Source organism: Amia ocellicauda, chromosome 4, assembly GCF_036373705.1.
Source record: "Amia ocellicauda isolate fAmiCal2 chromosome 4, fAmiCal2.hap1, whole genome shotgun sequence".
Lineage (NCBI taxonomy): Eukaryota > Metazoa > Chordata > Actinopteri > Amiiformes > Amiidae > Amia > Amia ocellicauda.
In genome coordinates this window covers 7,699,405-7,710,660 of record NC_089853.1, presented here as the reverse complement: position 1 = coordinate 7,710,660, position 11,256 = coordinate 7,699,405, and the positions used below count along the sequence as shown (strand labels likewise).

Below are 11,256 nucleotides of genomic sequence, written 5' to 3'. Positions count from 1 at the left end.
CCTGTTTACAGATCTGTCCTCGTCTGCATGTGAACAATGAGGCCGCCACCCCGCCCAGCCGCCCGCTGCACTCAGCCTGTAAGAACCTGTCGCAGTCTCTCCAGATTCCCCGCATAGCTGCGCAGCAGTCCTGGCACTGAGAGGTGCGCCAATTGAACCATAACAAATGGCGGTAAATTACACTCTTCACAACTTCATTTGCAACTTCTTTTCCTTTTCCTCGGGTAGGCCTGAAATCCCAGGCCTTCATTCGACCGGTGGGGGAAGTTTGGTCAAAACACCCTTCATCCAATCCCTCCGGCTTCACACTTGTGTGGCTGTATCTGTGGGTGGGGGAGGTTGGGGGAATTAATTACTTAATTGACTCTTATCATTTCCTTTTTAATTATTTTAAGCAGAAAGGCCTTTAAGTATAAAATTGTATAAGGAATTTCTCTTATTAAGGATCCAACTTTTAATCAGTTACACAATTTAAAAAGTCAAATGTAAGCAAATTATTTGTTCAATTAAGGCTTCAATTAAGTGATTGAGAGCTCAGCTGGTCGGGATCCAGTGCTCTGGAGGGGTTACTGAAGCCAACAGAGAGAATACAGTGCAGTCCATGTCCCAGTACAGTGTTTGTCTGTCAGTTCTCACGCACTTTAACAGGCAAGCTGCTCTCGCATTCCCATTGGCTGTCCTATTCAGCGGACACACACGCCTCTCCAAGCGCCAGGACATCCAGTCCATCAGCGTGTGAATTGTGCCCCCTGCTGGCAGCCAGCAGCCACTGCCCACCTGGAGCTCAACACTTTCTGTCAGATCCCTCAGACTGTGCTGGTCCAGCAGAGATGTCTACGAGTGAGACAGTCAAACGGCCGCGTTGCGTTCCAGGTCTTCACCGCTGCACCCAGCCGGCCTCCACCTGTTGACAAAATACAGCTGCCTTGTCTGCCGTTTGTTTTATACACAGAGAAACATTTTCCACTCACTGGTAAAAGTGCCGTGGTCAGTCCCTTTGGACTAGCAGCTGATATTAGAAACATAAAATTGAAAACTGAACATGAATGCAAAATAAATGTGTATTTATGTTTTCAGCACTGGGTTCTGTTCTCACGCACAGTAAGGGAGCCTGTGATGCTCCCAACGTCCACTGCTGAATTCGGTTTCCTTGGTTTAAAGCACTTGTTACACCTGTGACAGCGGACACTTCGGTCAGGACAGGGGTCGTGGGGTTGATAGGCGACCAGGGGGTGGGACCACATTACCGCGAGCGCAACAGGAAACCGCTCAAACCCATCTCCCCCCGCCTGGGCCTGTCCGTCACAATGCCCATTCATCACAGAACCACATGCCCAGATTGTCATCCCCCTCAGCTCAAAACTATGCGATCCAGGTGATAATTGGCACATCTGTCTTTTGGATGAGACGTAAAACCGAGGTCACTAACAATCCCAGGGCACTTCTCAATGTGATGGGGTAATACACCTGTGTCCTGGCCACATTTCCTACCATGGCCCTAATCTATTAAGGCCTTCTTAAAGTTGTTCCTAAAAATATAAATATATAGTCTCCCTCTTCCCTCCCCAGCAAGTAGCTGGTGTACAGAAAGGTGCTGGCGCACTATGGCTGCTGTCGCGGCATCCAGGTAGGGCTACAGCGTGGTAATGGTGGTGGAGGTGGACCCTTGCACATCTAAAGAGCTCTGGGTGTCTAGATAAAATGCTATAGAAGTGAAGTGATTATTATTAATTGGACCAATTAAACATTTCTGCACTCAAGAGTGAAGGCTGTAAGTAAACAGGGTATTGGATATGGACAGACCCGTGTTTGACGATGGGTCACCACTTTCACACACAAGCAGGAAAAGCCCAGCTGCATCTTGCAGTAACTGCGAAGCAAAGGATTTCACTCACTCACTATTAAAATAGGAGTTTTAATTGTCGGTCATTTTTGGTAGAATGTGCTTAATTACTGCTGCAACATAGGTATATATGTACATATATAACATATGTTATATATGTACATATATACCTACAACCAGATTTGTAGCACCCAAGGGATTGATTTACTCTTAAAAAAAATCACAAACCAAGACCATAAATAATACAAATCAAACACAGGTAAATGGTAGTGCTACAATTATTCTTCAAAAGCAGAAGCTGTTCCGTGTGAATATTTCCATCCTGAGCATTGCTCTGCAAGGATGCGTTTCTTTGGCAACTGCAGTTGTTTAAGGACGTGAGTGTAGATTATATATTATATACAGATTATATAGAGAGCATATTTGATTGGACAACACTTTGCAATATGATTGGTTGATTGCCTGACATCTCTTACACCTGGACAGTGTAACCAGGACACGGTAAGATCACCATAGATGATCAATACTGCTACCCAAGTCTCTGTATATACGAGGAATTATGTTCAGGAGTCTTTTGGGAGTTGGTCCTGGTCCTGGCAGTCTGTGTGCAGTGCGTTTATGGGTCTGTGATTCTCCACCCACTCCCTCCCCAGTGTGGCTCTCTGAGCAGAGACAATGCAGACTCGAGGCTCCCGTCCTTCACACACGGCCCCACATTGAGAGCGTGCTGCTGGGGGCCCCGGGGTCCCTGGCTCTGGGACGAGCTCCAGTCATCCCACGTCAGACTGGCAGACGGACAGCCGGGCCTCAGACACACTGCCGCAGTGCATCAAAATCGGCACTGTGCCGGCGCAACCCTCTATTCGGGTTTGTGTCGGGTCTTCCGCTGTGGAGCTGCGCAACACGACGCTCTTGTTTTGAAGTCCACAGCAGATGATTCTCACTGGACATCATATTATCACTACTAATAATAATCATCTCCCCAAGAAGCCACTTTGCCACCAGAAGAGCAGGCAGATGCGGAGGTAGGGGGTCTCAGTCATGCCTCCGGTCCTCTTCAGTCTGACACACACGCACGCACGCACGAATATATACAAATCAATAACACACACAAATACCACAAAGGTATTTCTGCTCAGGGTACATTCAGGGTCTCCTCAGTGTCTCTGAGCAGGGGCCAATCAGGGGCCCCGGGCTTGTACAGGATGACCCCAGGGGGCCATCAGATGTCCTCCTCTGTGACCAGGCAGTAGAAGTCGGTGCGCGCCGCGTAGCTGCGAGAGCCCAAGTCCGAGATGTCGATGTCAGTGGGTCTGGTCTCCACCTCGGGGGGAGCGGGGGCCGGCGCAGGCAGGACTGGAGCTCTGGAGGGGGTGGCCTTGTACGCGGGCAGCCGCACGCCTGCGCAGGAGACACACACAGACACACAGGACAGATGAGCTGGTTGGCAGTTCAGATTGAGGGTTGGGGTTCAGTTGTGTCAGGTTCAAGGGTCGGGGCTACAGGGGAGATTAGGGTCAGGGGGCGGGGGGCGCTGTGCTCACCCAGGTCCCCTGCAGGGTCAGGGTCGGGGCCGGGGCCAGGGCGGCAGTCCAAGTAGTCGGGGTTCAGGGTCAGCATGGGGTCCTTGTCGTCGGTGAGCAGCGTCTGGGGGTCCCCCATGGCGTGGCGGTATGACAGCTTGCGAGGCATCAGCAGCACCAGGTTCTTCCAGAAGTCAGAGGAGGGGGTCTGGGGTGGGGGGTGAGAAATCGTGAGAACTGAGACGCAGGGCCCGGACACAGTGTCCAGTCAAAGACAGGGGCCCGATAAGAACCAGCAGATAAAGAGGGGGCCGAGATCACAAGGCTGCCAATTCAAATGAACTAAACCAAACTAAATATATTGTTGTGTATTTCACTGAATTCCTGCCTCTCCAGATGTGTGAGTGCGTGTAAGTGTGCAAGTGTGTAAGTGTGTGACTGAGCAGCACAGAGAGGTGGTGCTGGACTGGACTGCTGCCCCCACCCCACTCACCATGGACCTGGAGTTCCACAGCAGCAGGGAGACGCGGTGTCTCTGCTCCTTCAGCAGCTGCAGCACAGGGTGGCTCATCTGCCGGTACTGGCTCTCAAACACCACGAAGATCGGCCGCTTGCACAGCTCCATCAGGCGCCAGAAGCCCTCCCTGCAACACACGGCCAACATGAAGAGACACCGGAGTGGAGAGATCCGCCTCCTGCGTTCTTAGTTCTAAGTTCATCATTCTGAAAGGCCCGGTCTCTCTCACCTGAAGCCGCTGGTGCACCACTCCTGCTGCAGGTAGGCCTCGGACAGCACCACGATCAGACGCCGGCAACGACTCACGTTCATCAGCAGCTCGGCGGACGGCTCTGTGGACATGCATCAAATCAGCCGTGAGTCAGATCCCCCCGGTATTGCCGCTTACACAAGGTTACAATGAGGGCGGAGGCTTTTTTACGGTCTTGATTGCGGTCGTGTTGGCTGGGCCCTGCGGTCCGGCGGTCCGGGGAGGGACTCTTACCCGAGCCGGGGAGGATGTCGCCGTCGTTCAGGTGCAGCTTGTAGCTGTAGCGGTTCTCCAGGTGAGGCTTCAGGATGAAGTTCACAAACTTGCGGTCGTTCTCGTTGTTCACATATGAGACATAGGCGTCGAACAGCTTCCCGTCTACAGATAAACACAAACACACAATCCAGCATCCACGGAGAGCACAGGCCATACAAACACACACAGCAGCGCAACTACTAGAATCCAGCACAGATGTTTCATATATATGTATACACACACACATACACACAATACTGTAACACACCGACAATGTGATGATTAACACGTTTAGACAAAGCACCCCCCTCTCCCCTCACCGTTCATCTCGTACTCTCCGTAGGAGTCTTTGTACCAGAGTTTCAGGTTGAGGCGGCACTTGATGTAGATGACCGTGGCCAGGAGCAGAGTCAGCACCAGCACGAAGGCCGCCAGGACTGCCGCGGTGTGGCTGACCGTCCCTGTACACAGACGTGCACACAGACAAAGACAATCAATACATGAATACACCCCATTCACAAACACAGAGACCCACTCTGACACAGGAACGTGAGGAGGACTGGCCCAGGCGGTGCTGCACCTACCCGTCCTGCGCAGGGTGAAGCTGGCCGAGGAGTTCCTCACCCCGCAGGAGAAGACGCCGTAGTCCCCCGGGCCCCTCAGGGAGACGTTCAGCAGGCTGCTCACCCACTTCTCGGAGCTGTCCGGCACAAACCTGGCCAACGAGACGCAGGGGCTGAAGTCTCTGTCCATCAAAGCACTGTGAGGAATGAACCTCGTGGCCATTGAAACTCCAAGGAACTCCGATGGGGAAGGACTTATTGTCGGGCCCCGGCAGGGTTTCCAGTATCACACTAGGCACTATATTGCTTCTACCCAGCAGAGGGCGATCTACTCTGACAGGCTACCCACAGCCCTGATGGATACAGTCCAGACTGTAAATCTAAACCACACCCAGCTATGACTCGGACCTGAAAGGCCTCACTGAGCACAGGGTTAGGGATCACGTTAGACACTCGTATTCTCTGTGAAATCATATTTTATGCTGATGCTGTTAAATCCCATAATATCTGCCGAACAACCGCGAATGACAACAGACATCGAGGGTCAGGGTCTGAGGAAAGGAGCGAGAGCAGACCAATCTGGGGCCGCAGGGTGTGGCTCACCCCTCGGAGACGCTGGTGCTGTACAGGGAGGTGTTGAGGGGCTGTCCCTCCTTCAGCCAGCGCAGAGACGAATCACACGGCCCGGCCCCGAGGTGCACCGCCAGCTGGACCGTGCAATTCAGGGTCAGCTGCTCCCCCTCAGCTGCCCGCAGGACCAGGGGCTCCGCAGGGCTCAGGAACCGTGGGGCCCGACTGCACGCGTCCCCTGGGAGAGAAAACACAATCAACTTCACTGACAGCAGCCGAGTCGTCAGCGTGAGGCACCGCACAGCAACACCACCTACAACAACACAACCGAAGTCGCACATACAGCGTCTTCCATCACAAGATTACATCATCAAGACGCCTCACAGAACCAGTGTCACATGGTCAAATTTTCCCATCAGACCATATGAGAGACCGATAAATAAGCTTCACAAAGATGCAGCACATTGAATTCTCCCGGGCAGAGTTCAGGTACAGGTTTGGCGACTGCAGTGGCACCTCTGATGCACACCTTCTCTTCCATGATGTACTGGGCTATACTGGGCTGTACCGGGCTGTACCGTAGCTCTACACAGCATTGCTTTTTTTTTTAACACTCTTTGGTTACACAGCAGCACATGGAAACAGTGTTTTCATTTCAGCATTTAAATTTGCTTTAAGTTGCTAAGATGCTTAGTGTGAAAGCACAGTTTTGCTTTCCTCTTGGTGCATTCAAAGCCAGGCCGTTCTCCTGGTTTCTCTCCTGTCCAGGGACAGGACAAGCCTCCAGTACTTGGACGAGTTCACCCTAACCCCAGCTGTAACCAAAACGTGAATCCTTAAAGACCTTAGCTGTACCTCAAGACCAGCACACAAACACAACAGAGACTGGTGAATCAGAAGCACAGTCACGTCCCTCAGCGCTGCCTGCTGTGCTGCACTGGAACTCTCCCATCAGCACTGGGATTCAAACACAGGTCACAGCACTGCCAAGACCGTGAGGACAATTCTCCTACAGAGCAGAGTCAGACCCCCTCGCAAGGCTTCTGTCCTACGGTGGGACCAGAGCAGACCACCACGTCTCCCAACCAGAGAGCAATCCTACCACCCATCTCTAAAACTCGCAACAGCCTGAACCCCAAACCTAAGCTCTAACGTTAAACTCTAACGGGATCACTTAACTTTATTCATATGCAAAACGTTGCTAAATAAATTTAAACAAATTGTCACTGTCACCATTACTGCCTTCGCCTTCATTTCCCAACATAAGTTAACCTTGGTCGAGTTTTCTAACGTCAGACTGAAAACCCACCCGTGTTGAAAAAAGCCCCGCAGCCTTAGGACCGACACAGGACGTTGCCCTGGGACTGTGATCTCCACGGGGGAAGGCGTCACATTCCAGCCCAGTGCGACACTACAATAGATCACTCCCGGTTTACCCTGCCTGGGATCCCAGTGAAAGCAGCGGCAGCAGCAAGAAATACTGGCTGCATTAATTGCTTATCCACACAATCAAGCAAAAAAAACAGCCCCTTTGAGCCACGCACTGAGCACGTAGCTCCTGTTTGCAGTGTAAACATTGAGCCCTGCGCAATGGCATCACAGCCAGGCAGGGAGGGACTCAACTTTGTAATATAAAACTACAGAAACAGCAGCAGCACCTCAGGGAGAGACTGAGAGCTCAAGCAGTGACCAGGGAAGACGGTGGATGTGCTCGAAGGCTTTCACAGATCAGTTAAACACCTGAACACCTGTCCTGAAGGGACATCCACAATAAAAAGCTGCAATGGCATAGACTGCTGAACATAGAAACTACCACACACACACACACACACCCCTTTTGTCTAATTCAACATTTCCAGGATGATTTATTAACAAACTCCATTGACTAACTGGGCCAGCTCTAGGTGCAAAGTTCAGTCTGCAGGGGTATTGTGTGCGGAGGAGGAGGAGGCACAGAACAGGCTTTACACCTCGTCACCTGCATCACAGTACAAAACACTTCGGCGCTCCTGGCACAGGCAAGGGGGGTTCACCTGGACATTACGCTCAGCTTGTTTATCCCCTTTCCAGTCAATCAAACCACCAGATTTTGATTTTGCCACTTCGAGGCGAGTCAGGAGCGGAGCGGCTCTGGTGTGCAGTTCCTTCGTCAATCCACTTGTGAAGAAGACTCTCAGAAACATCACATGGAGCTCACGAGGAACAAGTAAAGCACCGAATGTGGTGGGAGATAAAGTTACAGGAAATGCTTGAACATGAACCCCAATCCTGGCTCAGACCAAAGCATGATTAGACTGCTGAATGTAATTCGCATAATAATTACTGAACAAAATACTCTTATCCTCTGCGTCACAGTTGTATCATCCCTGCCTTCACCTAGACAATTAACATCACCTTGGTTTCATTTTCTAGAGTCTGATTGTTTTGGGTTTGTTTTTTAATAGATTTTCCCCACCGAAACCTTCAGTTCATAGAGATGGCATTTAAGACAGTTGAACGTCATCATTGCACGTATATAGAGTGGGTTATTCAGTAGTGTCTGGTCTCCCACAAGTAGCAAAACGTCACTTTCTAACCCTGCATCTCTACCGGAAAGCGAAACCGTCCTGACACACATTTGCATCTTATCTGCTTAAATCTGCTTTCTTTTCTGTATCAAAGCCTCCATCAAACGGCCAAACAGACGAGCTTATGAGGTTATGAGGTGCGTGCGGGTCTGTGCGCCCGTATTAACACACACATTAGCACTGATTACAACATGCCTGTCAGTAAGACAGTAGAGACCGAGACAGAGACCGCCCCGCAGCCCCGAGTCCAGACCCGGCCGCGCCGCACCGCACGCACCGCACGCACCCGAGCCCGGTTCCGGATCCGCCCGCCGCGCGCAGAGCAGGGTCGCGAGGGTCGCCAGGGCCAGCGTCGCGCGCATCGTGTCTCCGTCCGCGCGGGAGAGAAAGAGCAGAGGAGGAGGAGGAGGAGGAGGAGGAGGAGAGCGGGAGAGATGGCGGACAGACGGGGGAGTGCGGGAGAGATCCCAGACCCGGACGCGTCCCCAGGCTGCGGGCGACTCTCCCGCACACAGACCCGGGTGAGGCATTAACCGCGGCGGCTGCGCGCTCACTGGCCCGCTGCGTCATGTGACCAGCCGACTCACCTGCGCGGGGGGGCCCTGAGGACGCACCTGCGCAGACCCACCCCGCTCGATCAAAGTTTTGCTTTGTATGTTTGTAATAATAGGCATTAGGTACGGGGGGGTTACATTTTAATAGCCTATTGCTTGACATCATAGTCCATGTACAATTTAAAACAACAATAATAATGTTTTTTGTTTTTAATGCTGCAACTGCACAGTACTAATATGGATGAGGTTGCACCGCAACAGTAATGACACATGATGCCCGGGAGTCTGTCTGTCCGTCCGTCTCCCCGGCGCGTCGCTACACAGCGCAGGTGTCCGTGCCATGACTTTGCACAAAGTCACGATACTGGTGTCCTCTCACAGTGATTGACTGCTTGATTGACTGCTTGATCGAGGGCCGGTTGTTGGAGAAAAACTCGTAAATCAAACAAACGGTAAGATTGAGAACTCCTGCACTTGTTTATGTATTTTTTACAGTGTAATGCGGTAAGCTGCTTAAACTATTCTGTCCGAAGATTAAAATAATAAAAACCGGTTTTTGGTTTCGGTTTTAATGCCCAGCAGTCGCTCGCATGACCTGGCTCAGGTGTGAACATACCTGCGAGCGGGGACTGCCGGGAGCTGTAGTTCTCTGCGACATCGATACAGGAAACACAAAGCAGGATGCGAAGCTACGGACTACAGTTCCCATAAATGCGCTTAGACGCCGGACCGTTTTCGCCGATCAGCAGAGAGCCGTTGATTCTTCATTGAAACCTTTCAGCCACAACAGCCGCCAGCAGAGCACAGCGCATGCATATATTAAAAGGTGAATGAGTAATGGAGACAGAGACAAATCAATCACTGAATCAATACAATTGTATTGTATATAGCGCCTTTTCTTGGTGTGCGCCAGCTAGAAGCAAAGATCCCAGTCTGTCTCCGGCAGTCACCAACACCCTGAAGCGACTCTCGGCGACAGCTCACCCCCTCGTAGAGCGACTGAACACACAGATGAGTCCCCTGTACATCGCAGGAAGGGCACACGCAACCATAACCACAAAACAGACAAATACATGTTTTCACTGTAGACATAGTGTTGGGAAAACTGGAGTTTGTTTGTTGTGTTTTATTGCACTGGAGCCACAGGCTTGGCCAGTCCTCCTGGGCGCTTAAAAACAAAACAAAAACATTGCGTTGGAATGACAAACACTCGAGGGGAGAACAATTAATTTACATTTGACTCAATGCCTTGCCCCAGAGCCTTCACATGACAGGGAAATTCGTGTTTATGTCTTCACTACCGAGGGTCGAACTGCCGGTGAGAGGAAGGTGGAGCCGAGTCCTGCCATCTGGGTCAGTCAGGGCGGAAAGCAGACCGGACCTGAGGGATCAGTCCTAGGGATTCAATGCCGTCCGGCTGCTGGGCCCCCGTGTCGGCGTCCTCGGGATCGGGCTCGTAACCCTGTGCATAGTCGAGCGTTGTCCCTGCTGGTCTCGTGGATCCTTACAGATACCCGGCCACAGCTGTCGGCCCCCCTCTCCCGGCCAATCGGTCTTCCACGCTTCTTCAGTGCGTCTGATTCACCGGCACAGGCAGGGCTACAGGGAGCAATCTTTGTGTTTTCAGTTTGTGTTTTGTACATTCACAGCAACACAAAGTCTCTCTCCTCAAGAGCATATTTTAAATGTTCCAGTTTATACTATTAGTGGTATTATCGTGTGTTCATGTGTGTGTGTGAGTGTGTTTAATACAGCATTCTGTGCCGAGTTTCCTGCAGTTTCTCGTCTTTTCTTTCCTGCTTTTTCTGTTACACGTCAGATGATCTCTGTTCCATATTTCTGAAGAGAAAAATAATAAAACAATACAATTAAATACAATCGATGAGTAAAACCAGCTGATGGAGAGTCTGGGTTTGATGTGTAAACGGATCTGATGCACAGCGATCACCTGGAGAGCAACGGTCAGAGTCAGAAGCCCTATAAAGGCAGGGCACTGAATCGCTAGATGGTGAAATGAACTTGGCATGCCCGTGTAGGTGGAGTGTGGATGCTGTGTTGGTTGTACACATGTTTTACAGGATGTTTATGTCGCTTGTTGCTGTGGGAGAGAAAGCAGTGCTCATAAAAACTGTGATGCCGTGACGGGCGCAGCGGTAAGACCCGCCCTGCTGCTCCCGGACCCTGGGGGGGGGGGGGGGTGTGCGCTGCCTGGGGAACAGGTAGTGAGAGAGAGAGAGGGTGAAGGATTTGGGTTAAGATAATGGACATTGCTACTGAACTGGGGCTCTGAGAACGGAGCTGGACTTGGCATGTTTGCGGTTGGCCGTGTTCAGGCAGGGAGGGATTCCTTTATGTTTGGCATCTCTTCCTGATCTGACCTGTCGGCCAAAACGAGAAGCGAAGATCTCCCCGGTCCCCCCCCACCCCTCCGACTCACCTCAGCTCCTTCTGCAGCCGGTGCAGCTTGTCCTGCAGGCGGTCGTTCTTCACCACCTGGGGGATGTCGGGGACGAACCAGGCCACGATGAACTTACAGATGACAATCACATGCTGGAGAGGAAGGGAGAGAGACCGAGAGACGCAGTTATGGAGGGATGGAGATGCAGATAGGGAG

At 51.6% G+C, this 11,256-nt stretch overlaps 2 protein-coding genes across 5 annotated transcripts in view; both read right to left on the bottom strand.

Annotated features, from left to right (window-relative positions):
• Window positions 1-1,895: 1,895 nt before the first annotated feature.
• Window positions 1,896-8,624, bottom strand: sigirr (single immunoglobulin and toll-interleukin 1 receptor (TIR) domain). 2 transcript variants are annotated; one of them, XM_066700816.1, is made up of 9 exons: window positions 8,366-8,624; window positions 5,555-5,759; window positions 4,973-5,103; window positions 4,709-4,849; window positions 4,368-4,511; window positions 4,113-4,215; window positions 3,860-4,010; window positions 3,388-3,574; window positions 1,896-3,244 (listed from the first exon to the last, which is right to left on the bottom strand). In XM_066700816.1, exons 1-9 carry the CDS (start codon window positions 8,616-8,618, stop codon window positions 3,066-3,068), a joined length of 1,494 nt encoding a protein of 497 aa, XP_066556913.1. In that variant the 5' UTR covers window positions 8,619-8,624; the 3' UTR covers window positions 1,896-3,065. The 2 variants fall into 2 exon arrangements, with proteins under 2 accessions (XP_066556913.1, XP_066556914.1); XM_066700817.1 differs by having other exon boundaries at window positions 8,375-8,624.
• An 876-nt stretch (window positions 8,625-9,500) lies between these two features.
• Window positions 9,501-11,256, bottom strand: part of LOC136747703 (anoctamin-9) — a 20,635-nt gene continuing 18,879 nt past the window's right edge. For all 3 annotated transcript variants that reach the window (XM_066700815.1, XM_066700812.1, XM_066700814.1), the window contains 2 exons: window positions 11,080-11,192; window positions 9,501-10,481 (listed from right to left, as the gene is read on the bottom strand). In XM_066700815.1, the coding sequence (XP_066556912.1) occupies window positions 10,451-10,481; window positions 11,080-11,192 (144 nt within the window). In that variant the 3' untranslated portion in view covers window positions 9,501-10,450. The remainder of the gene's footprint in view (window positions 10,482-11,079; window positions 11,193-11,256) is intronic.

Bases quoted from the DNA above. Each gene is read 5' to 3' on its own strand.
- sigirr (XM_066700816.1), bottom strand. From the start codon at position 8,618: ATGCCTCACCCGGGTCTGTGTGCGGGAGAGTCGCCCGCAGCCTGGGGA. The intron at 5,760-8,365 runs GTGCGTGCGGTG...TTTCTCTCCCAG, and splicing joins ACCGGGCTCGGGTGCGTGCG to GGGACGCGTGCAGTCGGGCC. The intron at 3,245-3,387 runs GTGAGCACAGCG...TCTCCTGCGCAG, and splicing joins TGACCCTGCAGGGGACCTGG to GCGTGCGGCTGCCCGCGTAC.